At 33.8% G+C, this 27,892-nt stretch overlaps 1 protein-coding gene across 3 annotated transcripts in view; it reads right to left on the bottom strand.

Moving 5' to 3' along the window:
• Positions 1-27,892, bottom strand: part of LOC123561442 (EGF-like domain-containing protein 2) — a 46,326-nt gene that overhangs the window by 16,849 nt on the left and 1,585 nt on the right. The window contains exons 1-4 of one of the 3 annotated variants that reach the window (XM_045353813.2): positions 24,910-25,026; positions 5,816-5,873; positions 2,730-2,870; positions 757-900 (exon numbers count right to left, since the gene is read on the bottom strand). In XM_045353813.2, the coding sequence (XP_045209748.2) occupies positions 757-900; positions 2,730-2,870; positions 5,816-5,864 (334 nt within the window). In that variant the 5' untranslated portion in view covers positions 5,865-5,873; positions 24,910-25,026. Of the gene's footprint in view, positions 1-756; positions 901-2,729; positions 2,871-5,815; positions 5,874-14,335; positions 14,366-24,909; positions 25,027-27,892 lie in introns of those variants that run through there. The other 2 variants (XM_053553173.1, XM_045353814.2) reach the window with 2 other exon arrangements.

Genomic DNA, 27,892 nt, shown 5'->3' with positions numbered 1-27,892 from the left:
CATATATATTTTAACACATCTGTGCCTAATTTAGATTTAAATGTAATGATCAATATTCATGCCAAAATACATAATACACAAAACAGTTAATATACCGCGATATACCATCGGTGGCAAGCATCCTTCATAAAGAAACATCTCTTTGGATAAATTGCGATATGTTTGCTACTTCTCGACTTGCAAATGGCTTACTGCGCAGAAAGCAAAGTAAAAAATTCTAATGATACTCGAAAGTTCTGGTCGAAAAATCAAGTTTGAACTATGGTCTACAGTTTAAGATAAAACTTTCAATTTAGTTACAACCAGTCAGCATCAGAACTTTTGAAAGTTTGAAGACATACTTTCGAAACGATAATTTCCAAACTGATCAGGATCTGTGTGAAACAAAAATCCTAATTGTTTTTATTAACACCGTTAGAGTTCTTTAGAATGATGTAGAATAATGTTTAAAATCAGTATTAATGTCTTTAATGTAAAAAACTTGTTATAGAAAAAGTGTATCGAACAGTTGGCATTACGAAATATTCGAGGGGCTTTTAAAAGTTTAAAAAAAGTCTCCTGACGGTTATAAGTATACAGTTAATGTAAGCCCTATATACGCTTATACGATTCATAAATGGACTGTATTTTAGTCAGACAGACAGACAGACAGACAGACAAACAGATTTCTTTATTACAGCCCAAGTATACATTTACATATACAATATGGGGATTTTCTAATAAACTTATTCATAACAAGTAAATAGTCTTGCTAACCTATTTCTTCTTCACATGTGTCGCCACGGTAGCCATATTTGCAGTAACACAGGGCAACAGAATTATTAGTGGAATCCTTGTAACATATTCCTCCATTCAGGCATGGATCTGTAATATTTGGGCCCGTTCCACATAGTTCTGAACCTGTTGAATCAATTTGGAATCATTTAATTTTGATTACAAATCAAACAGCAAAACAAATTATGTAAATTAAAAGTTTTTAGTTAAAATCATAGGTTAAATGTGTTAAATTATTGCAAACACACATCTTTTAAACCTTTATTTTCAAACAAAACTCTAAAAAACCGAGATTTAAAAGCTTGAATTTAGACAGAGGCCCGCTAATATCCCTTTTTTTTACTTATATAAACACATCATATCTTTACAAGCACCTAAAGTGTCAAATTGCGGCAGGAAATGAAATCAATAAAATGTCTTACTGAAATAGACAGTAGACGAAATGAAACAGGACATGCGCACAATTTATCTGTTGTTAAACTCTGGTTTAAGATTCATGCAATATATTTAGTTACCTCCCTTAAAGCGAACTGTAATGCATGTAGTTGTTTGCACATCTATATTTACCAAATTGTAACAAATCGAAAGATTTCCTGCGGTCAGAAGTTATACAGACCGGAAATTGTAATGGATGTATTTGTGACCACTCAGTTTAAATGTAACTTATGGGTGAACAGCGTGCTTGTTTTTTAATCATACAATTACGCTTTAATGTAGGAAGTATTTCTCTATTCTGCATTTTTTACAAGTAAATCTATGAAATATGTATTTCTTAATTCTGAAAGTTATTATTTTGAGCGAAAATAACTATATTTCTCTTTCATGTATAACACTACTTTTAGCTCAGCTGGGCATCTTCCTTGACAATTGAAATATTTTACAAAAAATATCACAAATGTGATTCATGCCTTCGCCTGGACTTCGTTGATATTATAGAGGAAAACAACACGGGACCATAATCCAGGAAATTCAAGAGCTTAAAAAATCGCCTATGCATAAATAGGTATAAATATTGATCATTGCTCAAAGTTTGAATAAATTATTATGAAATAATGAATTAGGAATTCAAGTCACAATTATATTTAAGCATTTCTCTATATATCATATAGATTGCTAGCTATATTGCAAAAACGGCGTTCCATAAATGTGATGAGTCAATCCCATACCAGTAAAAAATCACGTGATATCACCCAGTCCCGAGATGTACTACACTACTTGTTGCATTCCAATATACCTGCGGCCTAGGTAATGAAGAGGGAGGAAATACGTGTAGTCATACAGCAACATATTGAATCTTCCTCTACATTTTTTTCTGAACAGTTTGCTACTGTTTGAAGGGCAACTGACTATGAAGCACTTAAAAGTTTTCAAAATGAGCCGCGCCATGAGAAAACCAACATAGTGGCTTTGCGGCCAGCATGGATCTAGATCAGCCTGCGCATCCGCGCAGTCTGGTCAGGATCCATGCTGTTCGCTAACGGTTTCTCTAATGGCAATAGACTTTGAAAGCGAACAGTATGGATCCTGACAAGACTGTGCGGATGCGCAGGCTGGTCTGGATCCATGCTGGTCGCAAAACCACTATGTTGGTTTTCTCAAGGCGCGGCTCAAATGATCATTAGCTTGGTTGGAGTTAACACAACACTTTGCCTGAAAAACTTACATTCAGATAATCGTTAAGCAATAAGTTACTGTTGAATAAGATAAATGCTATTTGTACCATGTCATGAGAAATGTCGAATGCAAAAAATATATTATGTTATAGAATGGTGTGAAGAAAGAGTTAGAAAACAAAGAAATTGAAAGAACATGGAAGGTTACCTTGCTGCGTGAACTGGTAAAATAAAAATTTATATTTCTATGAAAAAAAAAAAGAACTAGTGTTATCTTTAAGCAAGTAGTGAAGATGCTACAGTAATGTATATATTTTTACAACAAGTTCAAAATTAGGTTACTATTGAGGAAGTTGCAGTCGTATCCTTCGAAACCAACGGGGCACTTGCATGTTTTAGAATCACCACAGGTACCACCATTTTTGCAGGAATTGCGTATTCTATGGCAGTCGAATGTGTATTTGTCCGCATCTTGACTCACCACTGAAAATGGAGAAATGAGATAAAGGATGCAAAAAAAAATAGTAATAAAAAAAATAAACAACGGGTAGATCTAGTCGTAAAGCTATCAATCTAAATGCTTGAAAATGTCTGTAGTTAATAGTTCTAGCAATACTGCTTTTTCTTCCTTTGATGCGGGCGGAGAAATATAATGTGGCTTCCATTTTTGCCAAACACGCCTGAAATCAAAATTTAAGATAAGTTTTATGTTTTAAGATTGTATTCAACATCTTTGAATTCTTTGGAAAAAAAGCACACAAATAACATAACTTGAGTAAGGAATGAACAAACAAGTGCTTCTGCATTTGTGACCAGCGCAGACCAAGATCAGTCTGTACGTCCACATCTGTGCAATCATGGTGTACACTGTTTGCTTTTCAGTCAGTACAGTAATTTTTCAGTCTTCCTCTTCTTGGCGTTCATGGCCTACACCGTCACCCATGATCCAGCAATGAAGGATGCCAGGTCCTCCATCTTGCCGTGCACTTTGATTTTAATTGGTGTGTGTGTGGAGGGGGTGGGGGGGGGGGGCTGTTTGGCCACGCACTTTTCCTTTGGTTCGCCAGACATGGACATCTTTGCAGAATGTGCTCAGCAGTTTGCTGTTCTAGGCCACAGGGGCACATCGGAGAAGGAGACAGTTTAAACATTGTGCACATGTAGGCATTTAACTGTTATGTCCTGTGCAAAGCCTAAAGATGATGACTTGTTCCCATCTGTCTAGTAGGTGATAGTCATTTTGGCATTTTGTGGCTGGTTATCTGTAGCTCTAAGCTTGGCTAGTCTGTCTGCATTCTCATTTCCAGGTACACCACAGTGTGCAGGTATCCATTGAAAGGACACAACTCTTGTTTTGCATAGGCTGAACAGCGCCCTGGAGATTGATGTTTGTTTGGAATTTTCCAGTGCTTGGAGAACTGACAGAGCATCCGTGAAGACAACCAAGTTGGAGCAGCTTCCTGGAGACTCCTCAATGAGTTTAACAGCTTGTTTGATGGCCTCAACCTCTGCTCTAAAGTTGGTACACTGCCTTCCGGTTGGAATACTATTTGTCTCTGATCTTCCCGAGGTATGCGGTATGAAGATGCCAGCTCCTCCGTCTTTACTGCAGCTGAGGCTGAGTCGTCTGTGTACACCTGTGTCCATGTCTCTGACGGGTATGTGTCTCGGATCGTGGCCTGTGTAAAGGAGATTTTGGTCTTTCCATCTGAAGTACCAGAGGGAAGACCTGGAACATTGGATTGGTCATGTTTCCACGGTTCTGGTAGATCTTAAACAGTGAAAGGAGTAGTTTGTTGTCCAAGATGCTTCGCAAAGGTTTTGTTGAGCTTCCTGGGTTTGTGTAAGGAAGTAGAGTGCGTAAGTCTTCCCTGCCAGTACATAGCCTCTCTGTAGACAAGCCCTATGCAGTGCCTTCTTGTGGCTACACATGGATACTGAGCACCCTGCGGCCTCAGGCAGAGCTGTATAGGACTCGGGGGAGGTCTGCCCCAACTCGGGGGAGGTCTGCCCCAGGCGGCATGCAAGTCCCACCGGTGCGTGGATATGTCCTGCTGCCCATGAACAGAGCCTCTGTGATCCCAGGATAGGTCTTATGGCTGGAATCTAAAGAAGAGGTAACCCCAACATAAAACCTAGAGAGCTGAAGACACATTTTACACCGTAATTTTTCAGTGAACACCCCATGGTTCAGCCAAAATTGAAAAATAGACCAGTCCATTTTAAATATTTAGAAGGCTAAAGGTTAAACACCTTAGCATTGTTTCTTGATTTTAACTGCAAAAGAATTAAGACTTTGCGAAACTACTTAATGTACCAAATAGAAACAAATGTTGCCATAGAACTTGTTTAAATGAAACATTGATAAATAACAAAATGTATACATGTTGTATTCTCCATATCAAACTAAAAATGCTGGAAATTCAGGGAATGCCAGACTGGCTAGCCATTTATAAGTTCCATAATAGATGAAGAAGTGTAATAGTCCTACTAATTGTTCTTCAAATCAGACATGTTCTGTTGCTATTATGCGTGACTTTTTAGTTATCAATTGAGAGCATAATGACTGCAGTCTTAAAGTAGTGATAATACATAATCGCCCGGTACATTGAAGGAATCGGTATTAGCATTATGTCCGGTCATCCTGGATCATGGCGGCAGTTGAATGTATATGATAGAGGTCCGCTTAAGCTTGTTATAGCGGGAGTAGGGGTAGGATTGCGTTTGGGGCGTGAAAGTTGTTGCACATTTCACTACCTTACGTAACATAAAAATATTAGGCGCAATCTGCTATTATTTTGCTTGGTTGCAAATTTGAGAACCTTTACAGACAGCAGTACGAAAGTGCCATCTTGTGACCGTATAAAGTCGACTCGTACACGGACTCAGTGATGTTACTATTTGGTTATGCATTAAATTAAATTTCTTGCCTACTTAGCGATAGCGAGGAAAGACCTGATAATAGGTCACCTTCCCATTCCCTAAGTCATAATACAAGCGGGCGCTGTGAAGTAATAATTTTGACATATAAAACTACGTGCGTAATTTTTATAATTTACAATGTCTTTAAACATATTGCAACTTTTTTATCTTATATGTCTAAATATGTCAGATAGGTGTTTGTCAACACTCCAGACAGCGCAAAAAGTAAGCTCTAGGCTACAGTGCTCGGTTCTCATTCCACGTTCTCCCTTCTGTCGGGAAAACCCTTGTGTCCGGGACAAGTGTCTATGAAATTGATTTCCGCTTAAGCTGGTGCTAAGTAGCACTGGAAATATTGCATATTTCATTTCCTCACATCACTGTCAAGTCACGTTTGATATTATTTTGCTTATTGCAGTCTGTGCTTCAATTACCTGAATTAGAAATTGCCTGGCGAAATGATATACCTTGTAATTCTCAATAGAATAGATAGTATTTATAATTACCTATTGAAATAATGGCGAAGAAAACTCCGAGAATGATAGATAGCCTCATCTTCGCAAACTGAAATACATAGATAAATATGAAAACAAAAGTTAAAATATTGAATATTCACTTGACTAGCACAGAACCAATACTGCATCAAGTTTATTTATCAATGCTTCTCTTTTTTGCCAGTATCTATATGATTTATCCCATTAGATTTTGAAAATTTGACAAACTTTTAGCAAGATATATGTTGATACTAGCATACTCAAATTTCATTACAATCGGACAATGAAATCATAAAGTTTTTCATTGTATGACCTAAACCTACTTCCTACATGTATATCTTGGTGAAAAGAAAAGCTGTATCTTGGTGAAACGATTAAGACGTTACGCTCATTGTTGGCGTACATTAGCATAACTGACGTTATCGCCGTTTTTAGCCGTTTAGACGTTAAAGGGATTACTTGGGGTGGTAGGACTACAGTTTTCATAAATCATGTCGTTTCGATATTTAAGGAAATATTTGATATAGATGTACTATATAATATTTATTCAATATAATTATTTATCAGACAGTGAATTATATTGCGGTGTTCAGATACACTTGTAATACATATACGTTATTTAGTTTTCCAACGTAACGTCGACGTTACATTAATTTCACGGCTGTGACATCTCGGCTAGATTTTGCAATTTTCATGTGTTAAATTTAATTCATATTCAACGTAAGACTTATGCATATCAATTTGCAGACAATTGTATGTACTTTCAGACTGTAGTCGCTGTTTTGTAAACAAATACATATTTCTTTAAATATTTCGGCACGTAACAACTTCGTAATTTTATTTTTTGCATTTTTTGACACGTGTGACATCGCGGCTAGATTAAAGTATACATATATTAAACGCCATTATCAAAGTCAATATACGACAAAACCTTACTAATTCAAAAGTAGAATTTATGTACTTTTTGTCAAAATAAATATTATAGAAAACATACAATAGTTAAAGAAAATACAGAAATTTTAACAAATCCTGTCGAGGGAAGACATTAAATCTTACGTTTTAAGTTGGACCTGTCTTTTGTTTCCTGTTTGTTACAGGAAGTATTGAACAGCAAATGACTGCAATGACGTCAAATATAGTTAACGTCACGTCACCGAGTCTTCTTATTTGACGGAAAAAAATAATTTTATGAAATTACCAAGCCGTTAAATAATGCGCATTGGTGAATTCTGTTACATCTTACATGACGTTTTAGTGTTGTTTTCTATGATTCTATGTCCAATTAATTTTTTACTAATTGTTAAACGTAAATGCGATCATATTTACTAACAGGGAGATCGTTTTGCCTTTCTTGTGATATAAGAAGATAAACAACCGTATTTCTAAAACGAATTTCATAAAACATTGAAGTGAACGAAACTGAAAAATTTCCGATGTTCGCCAACAACGTACGCAACGTCTTAACTGTTATCTTGGTGAAACGATTAGCTATATCTTTGTGAAGCGAAACGATTAGCTATATCTTGGTGAAACGAAACGATTAGCTATATCTTGGTGAAACGATCAGCTTTATCTTGGTGAAACGATTAGCTATATCTTGGTGAAACGAAACTATTATACTATATCTTGGTGAAATGAAACGATTAGCAATATCTTGGTGAAAAGAAACGATAAGCTATATCTTGTCGAAACGATCAGCTATATCTTGTTGAAATAAAAATCTATGTCTTTTTAAATTGATAAGCTATATCTTGCTGAAAATAGAAGATAGATCTTGTTACATTGATAAGCTAAATCGTGTTTGAACAATATCACTACAGCCGAACAATATTGAATTTGCTGCTATACCAATAAAACAGACAGACGAGCAGACTCCCACGGTCACAATTTAATAATGTAACATATGGGCGGCTTTTGAATTAGGTGCATAACACGGATATCAATAAAACGAACAAAATAGAATTGCATAACACGGATATCAATAAAACGAACAAAATAGAATTGCTTTCCTTTCATTGCTTTTATTCTTTATCGCAGTTTTTTTTAAAGATATTCACATAAAAGTATTTATAAGGACAAATGTATTAAGAATTCATTGATCGTTATGTGTCTACTTAAAATGTAGTTTGTTTTATTGTCCGGATATTTCAAAATGAAAGATTTCGCGCAATCACATTAAGTGAAATTCAAAACATTTTGTTTTGTGAGTTAGTTGTATTCTGTGATTTGCACTTCAGAAACCATATTTTGACTGAGCAGTTATTATAGATGTCTTGTACTAAGTTTCACTCGGCCCTTAATTATGGATTATGTTTCTCTTGTTGCTTAGCTGAAAGGCTTTGACGTGACATGCCTATACGGTTCGTCATGATTTATATTTATAGCTTATTAGATTTGTATCCAGGGGCCGTATTCATAAAGCATCTTAAGTATAAGTTTTGACTTAAGTTGAAGATTTTACATAAGTTTGTGGTGATTTTAGCTTAAGTCTAAGTAAAAAACTTAAGTCCTATTCATAAAACAGCTTAAACTTAAGATAAGTAAGAAATGACTTAAGTCAGAAAACAAAATGGCGTCGTGAGTACGATTAAAGTGTTGTTTTTCAGATAAAAGCACTTTAAACATAACTATGCCTGTTGTATCTGTCTGAAATTAATGTTGCTGTTTTTAATGTTTTCGTCCACAATAAAAGCCAAGAATTACTTATTAAGTTGTTTTATGAATAACAAATATACTTAAGTAAAATAGATTTCTTCCTTAAGTAATACTTAAGTAAATAATCAATTTCTTATACTTATACTTAAGATGCTTTATGAATACGGCCCCTGAACTATGCTCATGTTCTACAGCGGAAATATTGCGCGATTTTAGGAGCGCAATATTATTCCTCTAAAGAAAGGGTTCATTTTTCTTCATGGAAAGCTAAAAATCTTTTTATGACATACGTATAAACACATATAACTATTATATAACATTTAAATATCATGAATTTGTTCAACTGAATGAATAAAATTGACAATACTGACCTAAATAATCATCAAAAATATAATGCAACGACACACCTTAAAATGACGTCACCCACCCGGTATGAAATTTAGACGTCAATATTGAAAAATATAAACGTTTCCGGTTCCATTGTAATTTAACGGAGAATAAAAGCGAGTATGTAATAAATATATTTAAACGATCATTTTTGTATTTTACAAACCATGCCTGCTGTTGTGGGTGTAAGGGATTCACTGGGCGGGGATTACTTGTATTTACACTCTCTTGTTACTTTGGAAAATAGTGGTAACAAAGAATGAGACTGGGTTCCACCAAAACCCGTTTACATTCACCAACGGTGCTTTATTCACTGACAGTTCCAAGAAGGAGTCAGGTTTGCTCTTTTCTTTTTTCTTTTTTATCTACTTGTTTTACTATTTCCGTGAAAAAATTGATCAGTTACACATCTATAACATGCACACTGCTTTAGTGTTTTTCAGAAGCTGGATACTTGGAACGGCATGGAACGGTATGGAACGTGTATTTGTATGTTTTTAAAACCCTCTTTCAAGCAAGTCGCCAATCTTGTAAAGATAACGGACATGAAACAAAGTGTTGCCGTATAATTACGAAACTATAGTAGAAAAACATTACCTTCGTTTTATAAAAAAGTGAATTTAATTAACTTAATCAATAATATGTAATTCTTAATCATTTATTTTATTTGTTCTCAAATTTGCACATTTAATCACGGAATCCTAAAAGCTAAAATGTCGGAAAGAATAATGTTTTTAAAATCTCAAGAAAGAAAGAACAATGCTTTCTCTCTAAATCGATAATCATAATGAAATCAAAGTACGTAACTCACAAACTTTAAAAAAAAATTCTCAAATAGAACTGATTCTAAAAAGTATTGGGTACTGAATTTATTAAACAAATCAGGAAAATCGGAATTCATAGCATTCTATCTTTTTTTAGCAACAGAATCTTTACAAAGGTTATTAACTTTCATTGAAAAAAAAGTTATATTCGACTATTTGTCGCTAATAAAATGATATCTTAAAGTACAAAGTTATCAATTTTAATTGCATTATTTTCTGACTCGTTTTTCTAGCTGTATCTCAATTAATTATTAAAAGTATTACATTAAATTACAAAAAAATGTTAGAAGAGAAATCTTACCGCTTTGTTTCTTTAGCCAAAATTCGCGCACACTTCGAAAGGGGTTTTATTAATGTTTGGCAAAATGATAACGGAAGCTCATTTAAATATCTCCGCCCAATAAGGTAGAGATGAGCTTGCAATATTAAATGTCTTTGTGAGAGTCCTCTGTTTTCATTTTCATTTATTTTTTTAAAGATCATAGTAACTGATAATGTGGCAAAATAAATTGTAATTTCTACCAGTCATTTAGGATAGCCAGTCATTAGACGAAATCAATGTAAACATTTGTTGATACAGGTGAAATAATTAGTTACAGTGCTTTTAAAGATAAGTGAGCATGGTTATAGGCAAAATATAAAGAGGATATTTGTTTATCTCGATAATTCTCTGAAAACTAGGGTTATTATAATATTAGCTTGATCTGGGATGCTGTATTCGGCTCGAGTGCACGCCTCGTGTAATCCAACTTGGCAAAATACAGAATCCCGAATCCAGCTAATGATACAATGATCCATGCATTATATACCTACACCTTTCTGTTTGTAAGGAATCTTCAATGTTTATCGATGTTAAAATAGAACTGATGGTAGGTTTTGTGTGCGCTATTTATAGAACTGCCAGGTCATGCATATTAAATGAAAATAGTCCGGCAACATACAATACAAAATGTGCAATACGGATTCTATCAGTTCGTATTTACTTGTTAAATACAAGCTGTATTTTTTATATAGGTATATAATAAATTGCCCTACCAAACAAAGCTATTGCAAATATTTTTTAAACGGTCGTATATTTATCAAACCAGATATTATGATGCCAGCTAGTTAGTTCACAATGTCAAATAAACATGTTCATATTAATTTATTTAACTGTCAACTGTCCTAAATGATTTATTCTTCGGCAAACAAATACCATGATTATTTTTTTTAACAAATCTCTTTCACAAAGGGTCTCGTGTATTTTTTGGCTGGACAAATCAATTGTTTTATTTTTATTAGTCCCCTACTGGTTGAAAACAAGTTTTTGGGACTATAAGATTGCGGTTTTCCGTCCGTCTGTCCGCCGACCGACCGTCCGTCAGTTTTTTGTACGATCCATAACTCTGTCATTCATCAAGGAATTTTAATATTACTTGGCACAAATATTTTCCATGATAAGACGACGTGTCATGCGCAAAACCTGGGTCTCGTAGCTCAATGGTCCATGTCACACTTAGAGGTCAAAGGTCAACAGGGCTTTTTCCTGTCTGTAACTCAAAAATCCATGGAGGGATTTTTATATTACTTGGCACAAATGTATCCAATAATAAGACAATGTGTTATACACAACTTTCAGATCACTAGCTAAAAGGTCAAGGTCGAACTTAGCGGTCAACTGCTAACATGGCATGAACAGGGACTGTTTGGCGTTCAGTCCAAAACTCTGTCATCCATTAAGGGATTACAATAATGCTTGGCATAAAAGTTCCTCATAACCAGACAATGTGTCACGCGCAAAGTCCGGATCCTTCGCTGAAATGCCAGTGCCATACTTGGAGGTCAAAGGCCAACAGGGCTTTTTCCTGTCCGGTCTGTAATTAAACAATTCTTAAAGGGATTTTAATATACCTTGGCACAAATATACCACATAATTAGACGACACATAATGCAACACCCAGTGTCTTGTGCAACACCCAGAGCTCTAGACCAAAGGTCAATGTCACATTTGGAGGTCAAAGTTCAGAAGGGATTTTTTCCTGTCTAGTCTATAACTTTGTCATGCAAAAAAGAATTGTAATATTTTTGGTACAAATATTCCTTTGGATGAGACGATGTGTCGTGCGCAAATTCCGGACTCTTAGCTCAAAGGTCAAGCTAACACTTGCAGATCAAAGGCCAACATGTTTTTTTTTTTTTCTGTCAGGTTCGTTACTGTAATAATTCTTGAAGGGATTGTAATATTACTTGGTACAAATGTACCTCATAATTAGACAATATGCCATGCACAACTCACAACCCATGGCTCAAAGGTCAAGGTCACATTTGGAGATCAAAGGTCAATATGTTTGTTTCTTGTATGTCATTAACTCTGTCATCAAGTAAAGGATTGTAATATTACTTGGCACAAACATTTCCCATAATGAGACGTGTCTTACTCATCACCCTAAACCCTAACTCAAAGGTCAAGGTCACAGTCAGAGGTCAAAGGTCGAAAGGTATTTTTCCCTTTTTGGTCCATAACCCTGGCATCCATTAAGGGACTTTAATATTACTTGACGTAAATATTCCCCATAATACGACATTGTGTCATGTGCAATACTCAGATCCCTAGCTCAAAGATCAAGGTCACACTTGAAGGTCAAAAAACAACATTGATCTCTGTAAAAGCTCATGTTTCATGTGAACCCAATAAAAAATATTGGTATATTTTTTATCAGAAATACTTCCCTTTAATGTGATGATTTCTAACATTTTTTTTCTCATATCTTCCCACCAATTTCAAAATGAAATGTTATCAAAATTGAAATTAAGTTCTTATTTTACATGTATAGATGATATAAGCAAACTGTAGATTTTTGTATATGTAAATTTTAATTTGTTGTGCTATAACATATTGTATAGATATAGTACAATATTGTTTATACATCATTGACAAATATTAGATCATTAGGTTATACTGCAGTACCTTCCGGTAGGTGACATTGTATTGCATAGCAATAATTCATTCAGTTGTTAGGTAAATTAAATTTTAGCTTTATACTAATTTATGTGTCATGACAGTATTATATAGATTTGTCACAACTAAATAAAATATCATAAAGAATTTTACAACAGAAAATGCCTTTTGACGATCATTACGATCCTGTTATCTCCCTTAAAGCTCTTTAGAATGATATGAAATATTAGTTTTGCAAGAAGATGTATAGAAATGAACAAAAGAAACATTAGTAAAAGAGTGAATCTAAAATTTAAGCATGGTGGTTTATTTCTGCAGGTGTCGTTAACTTGACTAAGGTAAGGTACGATTTTCATCGCGCTTTTTCAAAGACCACAGTGCGGGAAAAACAAACTACCATGCATACCACTATGTTAAATGACTTAGAAACTTATTGTAATCGATGGTCCTTGAAAATAAATGCAAATAAAACTAAAGTCATGATATTTGAATCGGGAAATAGGGGGACAACGTATGATTTTTACTTAAATAACGTTAAGCTCGATATTGTTACATCATTTAAGTATCTTGGAGTATATTTCTTTAAAAATAATAACTGGAATCGTACACAGAAACGCTTGGCACAACACGCATCTTTCTCATTACATAATCTTTTTATCGTATGTAATCAAGTGGAACTACCAGCATCCCAAAAATGTAAACTTTTTGATAGTCTAGTCAGTTCTATTATGAACTATAGTGCCGAGGTTTGGGGTTATCATGAAGGTAAAGATATTGAACTTATTCATACCAAATTCTGTAGAAAAGTTCTCGGGGTAAAATTATCGACTAACCGGGATTGTTTATACGGGGAGCTTGGTAGATACCCGATGTATGTACAAAGGCAAATAATTATGATAAAATTTTGGCTTAAAATCTTAAACTTACCAGAAAATAGTACAGTTTTTAATGTGTACAGCATGTTAAGTACTGATGCGGATAATCAAAATAATTATAATGGTTCAAATTGGGCATATCACATAAAACAATTGCTTAATGAAATAGGAATGTCAAATGTATGGTTAAGCCAGAAGCAAATGAATGTCAGTTTTCAGGTTATTAAACAACGTATTCTTGACATCTATATGCAGAGGTGGTATGCAAGTATCAACAATTCTAGACGGCTTATATCGTATGCGTGTTTTAAACACGATTTCATTTTGAAAACTACTTGAATTTTATATCAGACAATCGTTTCAGAATTGCATTGAGTAGGTTCAGAACTTCTTCGCACAGTCTAAACATCGAAACTGGAAGATATAATAACATAGATAGAATAAACAGATTATGTAACAATTGTAACATGAACGTATTAGAAGATGAATATCATTTTTTGTTAGTTTGTCCCAAGTTTAGAAATTTAAGACAGAAATATTTTAAAAGATACTATTGTCATTGGCCAAATATGTTTAAATTTGAAAACCTTATGTCCGAACATAATAAAAGTACTGTAAATAATTTAGCAAAATTTATATACTTCGCAAATAATTCAAGAATTTAAAGGATGGATAGTATGATTTATACTTCTCTGACAACTTTCTTTTATATTTTATGGTGTTAATGCATCATTTCAAGTTCACAATTGTATATGTTTGTAAATTATTGGCTATATACACCTTTCAGGTGTTTAATGCTGAATAAAATGTTGTTGTTGTTGTTGTTGTTGCATAAGCCCTTAATAACACTCACCCACATGCGCTCCATATCTCGACAATCGCTCACTCAAATATAGCTTGTACGTACTGGAACCACAACAGTCAATAAATAAATCGTGGTATATATTTGTTTTTGTTTAGCAAAGTGCACTTAATTAACCAAAGTACATCACTTTGATTCGATCGTTTTCGCTTGAACAGTTACATTAATTAAATCGTTACAGGGCGACATGTGGGCTATAAAACTGCGTAAATTATGCTTATGTTACATCAGTTTGCACATTCACTGCATCAAAATGCAGACAATAAAGTAAATAGGAAATTCCCCAAAACTGAACGTTGTAAAACTGACTCAACACAGAATACATGATGTGTGTGATTAGTATACACAAAGATATCAATGTAACACTTTCTTACAAAAGATAGTAATATAATGTTCTACTTTGTAGTAAAACAAGTTTATGAGATTATCGAGTACGTCATTGTTACTGTATAACGGCTACAGAAGGGGTAGGGAGGCTGAGGAGTTTTCACATTTCCTGACCTCTCATGAACATACCCGATCACACGACTCTGCAGTTTATTTGCATGGTTGTGTTCTATGCTTCGGAAGAATTTTCTTAAGGTAGCGGACCCGTCATGCTAATCGGCAATTTTCGGTCGTTTACGTATTTTTCTATTGATATTTCGGCATTTTCCGGTTGTTGTGAAAAATAACGTTCTGTCATCGTCGAAGAAAGCCGAAATCGCATATAGAAGATACTTAGTCGCACGGAAATTGCCGATTGTCATAACGGGTACATTACCTTCTTGAATTTGAGCCATACCATGAGAAAACCAACATAGTACGTCTGCGACCAGCATGGATCCAGACCAACCTGCACATCCGCGCAGTCTGGTCAGAATTTATGCTGTTCGCTAATGGTTTCTCTCATTGCAATAGGGTTTGAAAGCGAACAGCATGGATCCTGACCAGACTGCGCGGATGGTCTGGATCCATGCAGGTCGCAAACACACTATGTTGATTTTCTCATGACACGGCTCATTTATACAGTATACCAAAGTATAGGTTATTTGCACGCATAAATATGTCTGTACATTCCGGTATAAGTTGATATTGCGGTTGATATCGAGCTTCATATGCAAAAAGTGTGTTATACAGTTACATTCAATTGAGTCGGCTTTAATCAAAGTACTTCCTCGCATCTCTTGACCAAACTTCTGTAACAGTCCTCGTCTGCAGCTTTCGACACGATTGATGCATTATTTTGGAGTCACAGACAAAGCACATGTATGGATGTCATCATATCTAAGTGATCGCTATCAAAATGTGTGCGTTGATGGTGAGATGCCGACGCCTATGTTGATGAAGTACAGTGTGCCCTAGGGACCAGTACTTGGACCAAAGAACTGTATCATGTACACTAAATTCGTCGTTGCCATATGTAGACGCCATGGACTGCTTCATCAATACTCTCAATTACACCTGTCCTTTAGGCTAATAAAGCGTGTGGCTAGAAGTGAGGCTTTGCGCCGCATTGAGAATTGTCTTGCTGAAATTGTCTCGCGGATGCGTTGCAACATGCTGACGCTCAACTTCGATAAAACAGAGATAATGTTATTCACATCAAAGCATAACTCCAACACAAACTTACAAATCCATGTATAATTAACTGTAGGTAACAAGCATGATGGTACTTGAACAAGGGTCAAAACGTATTATAGTGTCTGTATACAAACATATCTAAACATATTCTGAATAACCGGCGTTGGTTTCAAACTGTGACATAAAATGTAATGTTTCGTTGAACTGGATTGGTGTCAAATCGAATAGACAAGAAATATTCCATCTTTTTAACTCTTTCCGTTCACCTTTAAAAACCAGAAAAGCTACCCATGAGACGTGAATACGTTTGGTCTCAAACGATAGTCTGAAAGGTTGCAGTTTTATTTCCTCGCTACCTATGATACCGATGCGACACTTATACACACGTCTATATTTTGTAGATATTTAGTGACATTTCGTCGGGTTACGTATGTCGAAATATCGAGGACGTATGTCGGAATTGCTAGATATTAAGTAGAAATTTCGAGTAACGTATTACGGAACTTCGTAGAAATCAAACGCCTGCAATTAATGTTCTTCCGTACTTTATGGTTTCATCGGGGTAAACATATTATGATTAGAATATATCATGTAAACGGAGGTGGAGCGGATGTACTTGTTGACAGGTGAAAGGTCATATAATTGAGTGCCTTTACGTAATTAATTATAGAACTACCACCTCCATTTTCGAAATACCCTTAATTATTTTTAAGAAACATCTTGTTTGTATAAAATACTCAAAGTAATGTAAACAATGTACCTGTCTGCTTTATAACCTTTACCCCTTCAATTATTTTCAAGAAAATGGAATTACAAAAAACGGTTAAAAACTGGACTACAACTTTACAAAACTGTACCTTGATATCAAGAAAGAAGGATATCGTTATTTTGTCAGTTATTGATGATTTACAGGTTTTCATTTAAATTAAAAACATTTGAGCCGAACCATGAGAAAACCAACATAGTGCGTTTGCGACCAGCATGGATTCAGACATGCCTGCGCATCCGCGCAGTCTGGTCTGGATCCATGCTCTTCGCTTTCAAAGCCTATTGCAATTAGAGAAACCATTAGCGAACAGCATGGATCCTGGCCAGACTGCGCGGTTGCACAGGCTGGTCTGGATCCATGCTGGTCGCAAACGCACTATGTTGGTTTTCTCATGGTGCAGCTCATTTGTGTTCGTGCATTTTGAAAGCTCTTGGCTTTGAGTATTTACCTCGATTTATTATATACTAAGATATATAGGATGCTAATGATCAATGCATATGCTCTCTAAGAATACTGCTCCAAAATCTTTCTGTTATAGCGTACTGAGTGATTAAATAACAATTTATTACAACCTGTAAGAAAACCGTTTAATTTGCGACACGATACAATTTTAAATAAAAAGAGAGAATAGAATTTTGACTAATTACAATCATGTTACAATTTATGTTTGTACAAACATATCGTTCCACTTCGATTATACTGCGTGCAGACACAGGACGCAGTTTGTCTATATCTGTTATGATGTTCTTAAACAGACTTTTAGAACCAGCATTTTCGGACACAGGACAATTGTGGTATGAACTGAACAAATTAGAAGTAAGTTTATACAATATGTAAACGTTTCACTTATAGCCACTTGACAGTTTTCGAACGTTTGAACATATGTTCATGTGAAAGAGAGAACTAAAAATTGATTGCCATGTTGTTACTCAAACAAGGCGTTATTTCAATACCATATGTTTATAATTGTTTAGATATATGATATGTTCATACTACAAAGTGTTGTTTAACTTCCATGCCCTTTCAAACCTTTTAAATAACCAGGCAGTCTGCATTGTTTACTTTTTCTTTTTCAAGTATTCATTTGAAATTATGTAAAATATCTAGGCTTGCTAAATGCAAACCATTCCAGATTTTCATGTAATAATTCAATGAAAACACAAATGCAGTATTACATTAGGAGTGAAACCACTTAGCGCGTTGTTTGACGAGGTAGTTCCATGCGATTCTTCGTGCTCAAAAGTTGTATTCGTCACCTTGTTTATACGAAGAGGTCATTTAAAATCAAATGACTGAAAACACAGTATGGGACATTCCCTGCTGGTATGGGATTTTCCCTGCAGGTATGCGGCTCTCCTTGCATGAATGGGATTCTTCCTGCAGGTATGGGACTGTCCCTGAAAGTATGGAATACTCTCTGCATTGCATGAATGGGATTCTCCCTGCAGGTATGCGGCTCTCCTTGCATGAATGGGATTCTTCCTGCCTGCAGGTATGGGACTGTCCCTGAAAGTATGGAATTCTCTCTGCATGTATGGGATTTTCCCTGCAGGTTTGTGACTCTTTCTGCAGGTATGGGACTGTCTCTGCCAAATTCTCATCGAGTGTCACCAGAAAGCGAATTCGGTGTATAAAGCAAAAGTAATGTTACATCTTAGAAACCTTGCCTGCTTAATCCCAAAGTAGGTTGAAACTATGACAAGTTACTTAGTATGTTTTTGCATCTCAATGAAGAGAATTCTTCCAGCGGGTTGTCTCCGTGTTAAGAAACATTGAGAAAATGTGACCGCGCACGATCGAAGATAAATTATGGATAGTACTCGTTTTCCAAGCTATGCGTTCTAGGTTGAAATGTGTTAGAATATTTTCTCGTTGCTGACCACGATTATCATAGTATACCTATAGATAGGGTATAACATATTCAATTGCATTTTTCTTTCTTATCTGGTGCCTGTGTGTGAAGACTACGGTTGATATGCAAATTGTCTGCTTTTAGTGAAACTAAATTGAAAGTCAGGGAAGATTCTGGAAGACCATTCCTATATCTGTACCTACATCTTCCAGTTGACAACAGCTTGTCGATTGAAATCATTCGTCAAATATTTGTCATATATAGCTATCAGTCTGTCAGTGATATGTTAGATGACTTCTTTGATTAATATATGTACAGATGGCTTTGAAGTTTATAACAGACTCATTTTTCATTAACATGTCATGTAATGTCAATCTTTTACATATCATTCTAGAAATATAAGAACAGGTCTAAAAGGTTTATTCTATTTCTTTCATATGTTATTTGTGTATTTATTTTTTTCTTACGATTTATTGTATTTTTTCAAGTCATATCGGTCTTGTTTGATTTCCTGAAGTTTTTTTTTTCATATATCTTTATCCTAATACTTTTATACATACAGTATGTGTAGAATAGTCATAACCAAATTTACGTGCTTAACTTTTGGCTTAGATATTTGTTTCAACACCTGCGTTCTTCGAATTAACTAGTAAAAGTCATATTACTAATGGTGCTTTTAACAGATGACAGTATTTGTCGTTGTGCTTTCCTATAATTTGAAGAGTGTTAAGGAGGTAGGTTGCCTTGTTACCAGGGTAAATTCAGATTAATTGAACCTCAGCATTTTTTTGTATTTCGTGTAATTTAATGTTTTAACTGCTACAATCTCAATTTCGTTTATCTCTGACCCTTCCGGTACAATTTGTATCCAGGTTTGAAGTACATGACCCACCAAAAGTATTTTATATTGAAAGAAGAAGTCTGCATAATTGATAATTTTACTGGTATGCAAGTTAGCTTTCTTTATAATATAAGCTTAAAATGTATATGTCGCCGGACTCGTGTTTCCATGGTAACGCCTTTTCTCTCATTTTCAAACAACTATGTAAGAAAACTGGTTTTTCGACGGTACCCTATTTTTCTTAAAGTTTAAAGTAATCATGGTTACAGAGATGTTTAAAATATCTTATATCTTGCTTTTTATCGTAATTTCTTATAAAAATATTGAATAAAATTATCTTTCCTCTTGATGTAGCTTTAAAACATCTTATTTCTAACTTAAGTATTATTTTCGTGTTATTTGTATTGATTTAAACAAATTTCACAACTTAAAATACTTACAGCAGTACCCCTCGTCTGATATTTTTTATGGATAAATCGTTCGAAAGACTCATAAAAATATTTCAGCAAATACTGGCTGTTTATAAATAATTCAAATAAAGAAAATGCACAGAATTACGTACCTTCAAAATAAAAGCTATTAATTTTGCGCGGTAACTGACACGTAACGTGATGATGTCACTGACGTCATTTTAAGGCAACAATGTTTTGAAGCGTTTCTGCGGCAATTTATTCATCATTTCTGCATTATTAAACCATGAAGCATCAAATCGAAGACAGATTCATATTTTTCTCAGCAGAATGGATATACAAACACATTTAGTTTGTCGTAAACGTCATCGTAAATCGTCACGTTAGCTTCCGGTTGGGCATGCGCACATGCAAATATTAAGGTAACCTACCTCCTTAATTACACATCCTTGATTAACACGGTTGTATACATGTTCTTTACCTTTCTCTAGAAACTTTACAAACATGTTTTCGAACTATCTGAATGACTCGTTTTTTTCCACGAAGATTTTTTTTCTATAATATAACGTCAGAGTATGAAAATGTACCGTCTGTCTTGGGCCATGATTGTTCCTCCCAGAATATAATTATGATGATCATCAAGCACTGTTCTCTGGTGTCATGTCAACACTATTATGACCATTTTTGGGGGATTGTTTCTGCATGACCTTATGCACAAGTGCCGCTTATTGATTCTCATTTTGGTTAAATGAAAAGTTTAATACTCGCGGGTGGTATTGTGCACCTCGGGTAAATCGAATGAAAATGTTTCTAGTTTGTAAAAAGTGAAAAAAATCTAGCACCAACTCATAGAAAGAATTATTTACATAAACATTGAACAATATTTAAACGTGTATATTTATTTACTCCATAAAACGATTGTAGTTATTGTTATGCTGAAAATGATTCCATAAAGGGGACACACTTTCGGACAGTTCAACGTCTTTAAAAATTCACCATTTTCAAAGAACTGTCATAAATCTTCGTTTTGGTTCATTTGCAATAATGTTCCCGTGCTAAAATTTCACATGACTAGGTTTTACTTTGTTTTCATTAATTGTTCATTTATATTTCTTTACAAATTCCATTCTTTTTTTTTAAAGGAGTACAACTATTTGAGATTATTTGAAGTTTGCAGTCGCAGTTGACAGTACTGTGCAACATGTATTGGACTGGTAGATAGTTGGTAAAGATGTCGTTTATTTACCAAAAATTTCTGTGATGCGTTAGACAAAAGCGCAGTTTAATATTTCTATTTATTTGATATTCAAATGAGTTATGTTTTGTAAAATTTAGTCTAATATAAATCCAATACATTTATCTAAGCATCTCGGAAAAAATCATGGGTTTGTTCTGCTGTATATGACATAAGCTACGTAAACATTAAACAAGAAGTTGTCTACTGAAACAAAGAAAATATCATAAAAATGTGCAGTTTTGTTTTATTTTTCAGTACATCCGAGAAATTTTCACAGAAATTAAAATTTAAAATTATGTGAAGTTTGGACTTTATATGATTATTGAAATCAGTTATGCATTAGTCTATATACTGATATCTAAATTTAATGAAAATAAGTCATATTTTTTCATGAAAGTTAAGAAAAAGGTTGCTGACTCCTTCGTACTCATATTTTGATAGGCTATGGACTTACCCTGTCAAAGTAAATATATGTAAAATATAAAAAAAAAACAGTTTTTTGTAGAGATAAAAGATTTTATAACATGCGGCAAACACGTTCTTTGATTAATTTGTGAAGCTGTCAGGCTTAACTTAAATTTGTTTTAGTATGTGATTACATACATAATTCCAATATTTATCAATTCAAGCGATTTGATCGGATTTACCGACCCGTTCATACATCGATGAACCCCTTACATCATTTTTGTTTCCAATTTGAGACAGTTCCGACATCGGGATCACTAATATTCGAAAAACGGCAATAACCATATAAATGTGAATACTTATTTTCATTGTTACGTTATTTTCTATCAGATGATGATGTACTTTATTCGACAGGGTTTATACATGCGTGAACACCAGAAAAAAATATAATCTTATAATGGACAATGTAATATACTTTTAATACTGTGAATGATTTTTAAAACTGCTGGTTTGACAGTGGTTCCAATATGCGGATTCCATATCGAACCAGTTTAAACCCTTTTCACTTCAAAGGAATTAACAACAGTAAGAAAGTTCAATATGTCTTTTTTGCTCAATGATTTTCATGCATCAGAACAACATTGGCTTAATGTAATAGGGTAACACGTTGACATTAATATATTGATGGAAAAAGCTGCTTCCGGCCATACGACCGTATGGTGTGAGATATTCTTTGTATTTTTTTTTTCGAAATAATACAAGATTTTGCTATCCCATTGAATTACTCCTTCCGTGAATCTGCAACATTTTTCTCGGTTATAAGTGGCACTATTCCCTTAGAACGGGAGTTCTTTGAAGCTTATCCTTTTAACTTAACATATTTTTGTCTCATGGAGTTAATTATATCGGAAGTACATGCGACTTTTTATGCTATCAATATATTACTAGAGTTCTTTAAAGTTTAGTCTTTTCTATTCAAGGATTTATTATTGATACATTTAAAGACCACATTTTAAAAACTTATTTTAATTGTTCCATATTTATATATTAAGACTTCGTATTCTAGTAATGCTAACTGCTAATGTAAATAAAACTGATTCCAAATACAACATTGTATTTCTTACCAAAAGAGAAAATACTAAACCACGATTTATATAATATATTTCAATTCTTTTTCTCTTTCTGTCAACATTCTTGAACTTATACAGTGTTGCATACCTTAGCAGTTATAAAATCTCTGGAACGACCAGTTGAACAACTATCCGCAAAGTAGAATAAACTTGTTTGGTATGATGACGTGACTTTTGTCAATGATCGAGTATTCTTAGTTCTGGAAGGTTCCTTTTCTTTGGGAATATGAATGCAACAGTTTTGTATTAACGTTATCAAAGGAAACGCATTTTGACTGTAATATTTTGTATAAAATTCTAGTTTATGCTATATATTTACAGCTTTTACGATGTAGTTACAAGAGGAAGGATCGTACATGTATAAAATTAAGATAAACCATTCCTTCATAATGGAACATATATAGTATATACCTGTCCTTAGCGGAAACTTTTAATGGTACTACAATATGTTTAGACTAAGACGTTCTGTTCTTCTTGTGCTTTGACATTTATTTTCCTCGACTTGTTATGCTGTATTACGATAGAATCTTACTATAAAAACTATCTAAAACCACGAACATCTCCAATTCCTGGCTCCAAACTTTTTTCCTTCATTACAAAGGACAAGCCAGCAACTTAGGACAAAATCGTATGAAAAGCTGGCTTACAAAAGCCATATTGCTCCAAAAGGCCGCGGTCATCGGCAATGAACAAAACATTTTCCACCTTTTTGGCCTTGATTTTGATTTGATTTATACTACTCTTTTAGGTCCATTGTGAAACAAGTTATTTTAATTTAGATAAATCACTCTTGACACATCATTCCTGATGATATTCATCGCCATGAGTATATTAGACAGGGGAAAACTGTTTCCCTTTTAATGCTGAGCGCCAAGCAAGGGAATTTCTGGTACCATTCTTACGTCTTTGGTATAACGCAGCCAGGGACTGAACCCATGACCTTGAGCACTCGAAGTGGACGCTCTACCAGTGAGCTATCGAGGCGGAATTATAAACGTTCATAGACCCTTTTTCAATGGCATTTCACTTTGAGCTCAATCCCTGTCCTCGCATAACAAGAGCTAAGCCAGCCACTTTCTAACTTTTTTTAAAAGCTATATTTGCGTTCTCAGAATTTACAAAACAATTTTCCAATAGATGTTTTCTTTAAACATATATGAGCCGTACCATGAGAAGACCAACATAGTGCGTTTGCGACCAGCATGGATCCAGACCAGCCTGCGCATCCGCGCAGTCTGGTCAGGATCCATGTTGTTCGCTTTCAAAGCCTATTGTAATTAGAGAAACTATTAGCTAACAGCATGGATCCTGACCAGACTGCGCGGATGCGCAGGCTGGTTTGGATCTATGCTGGTCGCAAATGCACTATGTTGGTATTCTCATGGCGCGGCTCATATTTAAGAAAACAGACGATACATAGAAACGTTAATGTACATTACGTCATCCCTTTTATCACTTGGCCATTTTTCATAAAGTCAGAATTCAGTTCTTGTAAAATGGTGATAAATAGATAAGTAAGTAAATAAATAGATAAATAAATTGAGTTATGTTATAAAAGTAGAATTCTCCATAGAATACGCACACATTTGTTATTAAAACATGCACCAGACTATTTGGTCAATCTCAAGAATTGTTATGAAATCATGCTGTCACTGTCACTATTTAGTAAATGAATCTGCTTGCGTTTTTCTGTTTAACTTAAAGAATGAAGCGAACTTTTCAAATAATAGTTATGGAAATTACTAGAATTCCACTACCCTTAAATGTTTTCAATTTATTAAATAATTCAAAATATTTGATTTTTCTGCATTCGAAACTATCTGAATTATAAAAATTCTAATGAATCATTTCAGTCGAATATATATTGAAAATCTCGTAACAGCGAAAACTGTTACAATGAAGAAGGATCAAAATCTACCTGGGTTTTTCGTGAATTAAGGGTATGTCATAATGGGCGCGTTAGAACAAGTTATTATCTAAAAATATACAATTTCGCGAAAACGGTGACTAATAGTTCAGATACCAATGATCATTTAAATATAGTACGTTAGCTAACTGGTGGTAAAATTAGAAAAACAAATATTTTAAAAATAATGATTCAATTTATTCTGTTGCAACATTCGAGTACTTTTTTTAACCCGAAAGTAACTTTTCTAACCTGTTGCTCTATAAATTTTCAAAATAACATATACATATTAGTGTGATATAGTTACTGTCACTTTGGTGGTGATACGTGTACGTCCTGTTAAATTAAAACTTTTCACAGCCAACATGTCATACAATAATACTCCTGTAAAGACCCAATGAAGTTATTTAAAATAAATACATTAAGCAAGTTTAGGTGAAGAAAAGTCGTACCTTTAAAATGTCCTTATGATAAAAATCCGAAAGAATATAATGAATGATTGTATAACAGTGAATACTACTTGTATAGGCTAAGAAAACTGAGTCAGAACGTCAATACTTCATCAATATAAATCTAATTAGCGCACGTCTGACTGGGTGGGGTTCTTGCGAAACGCGCATATACTCCAAGCTGTCACAAGCCGCCCTAAAGAAAACATACAATAGAGTTGTAAGCATATGTTGCATAGAACAATACGTGTTTTTCAATAATAGGAGAAAGGTTTCATGATAAATAAAGATACACAAAGAAATATAAATGTAATTTATTATATACTGCAGTTTTCTTTACAATACAATACATTTAACATTATTTATTTTAGATGCTTTATAGATACAAAAAGTCAATGGGAAATTAAATACTGGGTGAGCTGTATAATGAATCATCTTTTAATATACATAAACTGCATGATTATGTTGTAACAGTTGGCTTTATTTACATCAGCATGCGTAATTGCGAAAAAATGTAATTGATTTCTTACATTTTTATTTCAAAGAATGTTCAAACGATTGATTAAATTCCTGTGTTGAAAATGTTTCGAAATGTAGACTTCAAAGATTTTTTTAGTTGATGAAAAGAAATCTTTCTCATATGACACTAGTACTAGTTGTTCGGCGAAATGGACTCTCGAGTAACTCAAGTCCTCTTAAAGGTTTCATCTCAATTTAGCTAAAATGAATTAATATAGTATTACAATTTAGCAGGTAATCTCTCCATTGTATAAGATGATTTTGGTATAGAAAAAATATGAATGTTGTGTAAGTAATGTAAATTATCGAAAAACTTTGAGTAGATTTAAATGCTCAGCTCACAAATTATTGATAGAAGAAGGTAGATACAGAAATATTGAAAGACAGGATAGGATATGTACTCATTGTAATACGAATGTAGTTGAGCATGAATTTCACTTTTTACTAGTTTGTCCGTTTTACAGATATATAAGATATCGCTGTTTACCACATTATTATTAAAGTATTATAAATAAATTAGCAATATATATATATATATATATATATATATATATATATATATATATATATATATATATATATATATATATATATATATATATATATATATATATATATATATAGAAAAGAAAAACATCCAATGGGTTTCCTCTATCTGTATACAGATAGAGGAAACCCATTGGATGTTTTTCTTTTTTATTTATTATATACTTGTCCAGGAGTAACTTTTAATATTTTCTATTATATATATATATATATATATATATATATATATATATATATATATATATATATATATATATATATATGTTACAGGCATTTTCTAAATTTAGGTATTTTGTATAATGTCTAAAATTTAAGGCATTTTACAAAATGACTAAAGTTGTTGGTCATTATGTAAATTGCCTAAAAATATTAAGGTATTTTGTATAATGCCTAGAAAATCAATGGCCAATTTAAGATATTGCCTTATGTCGGAAGTCAGGACAGCTTTGTAACAGCAGGTGTCATCCTAATTTGTCATGTAAAAATAAGTGACTCTTTAAAAGCAGTATCCAAAGGTCGAGAAATGTGTGTAAATAAACACTTTTGTTTAATAAACTGTGTTATTTCTATTTTATCTCAATTAGGTAATTTACAAAATGCCTACAAATATTTTCAGGCATTCTGCAAAATGCCTTGAAAATTCAGTTATTTTGTAAAATGACTAAAACTCGCAGTCATTTTACAAAATGCCTAAAAGTTTCAGGCATTATACAAAATGCCTAAATTTAGAAAATGCCGGTAACATATATATGAGAGAGAGAGAGAGAGAGAGAGAGAGAGAGCAATCTGTAAAAGAGAAAATGTTTCATAATTGTATAAAGTTTTTAATTTTACGACTACATGACTACATGCATCTTCATAGTATTTTGTTATACATTTATTGTATGTAACTTACACCCTGTTATTCATTATGTTCATACTTTCCTCATATATTCACTTTTGTACCGTCATATTACAATGTTATATTCCATGTTCGGCAATGAACATATTGTATGTTTTTGCCTAAATAAATTATCTTGAATCTTGAAATCTTGAATCTCATACATGTATATTTATAGATTGGCATTTGCTTTGTTACCAATAGTCAGTGTAATAGAGCGTGTATACGTTTGCAATACAACATGAGAGAGGTTAATCTGAGTTCTATATTTTAATCTAAAAAAAGTCATGTTACAATTGCCATAAAATGATATATACCTATCTCGCAATTTCGTGATTTGTACGAAATAAACCGTCAGAAATTTACCTAAAACGGCTTAATGGAAATGTAACACTTTTATACAAGCATTAAACATAGAGTTGCTTACTTCAAATATGGTATTCCAACCCACAAATCTAGCCATGCCAGTTTGTTTGTCTGGACCTCAGATCTGCAAGCCCGCCTGTCTAGGTTTAAGAACAGTTTTGGGTTTGAATATAGTAAGATCACCAGTCAGGCTTATCATTTGTCAAAGAGACAACGGTTGTAATTCATTCCACATATCTATTTCCGTATCAGGATATCAAAATAAAATTAAGACAGCAAGAAGTACAAATGTACTTTTATATGTTGTGTTGAAAATGATATCTCTCTCTCTCTTTCAACCTCTTTGATATATTCTGTTTTAAATGTGCTAACGAAAGCCTTTTTGTGTTGTTGCCTTACTAGAGCAAGGGATTCTTATAAAATACAGGATGAAATAATAGAATACAAACGCTGTGAAATCCAGTAACAAGGAAGTTTCCAAACAGCTCTTGCGATTAGATACTAGGAGTGTGTGTTCAAAATGGCAGCTGATACACGATTAGACGTAACAAGATCTTTAGAAGGGGACTAAATCTAAATACATCGTAGAAAACGAACTGGATAACTTCCAAAGTAGATCCATGATGGACCATGCACAACGTGTGAAACTAGAAGCTATAAATACTGGCATATCTT

This window comes from Mercenaria mercenaria, chromosome 10 (genome assembly GCF_021730395.1).
Source record: "Mercenaria mercenaria strain notata chromosome 10, MADL_Memer_1, whole genome shotgun sequence".
Taxonomy (NCBI): domain Eukaryota; kingdom Metazoa; phylum Mollusca; class Bivalvia; order Venerida; family Veneridae; genus Mercenaria; species Mercenaria mercenaria.
This window is presented reverse-complemented; position numbering and strand designations above follow the sequence as displayed.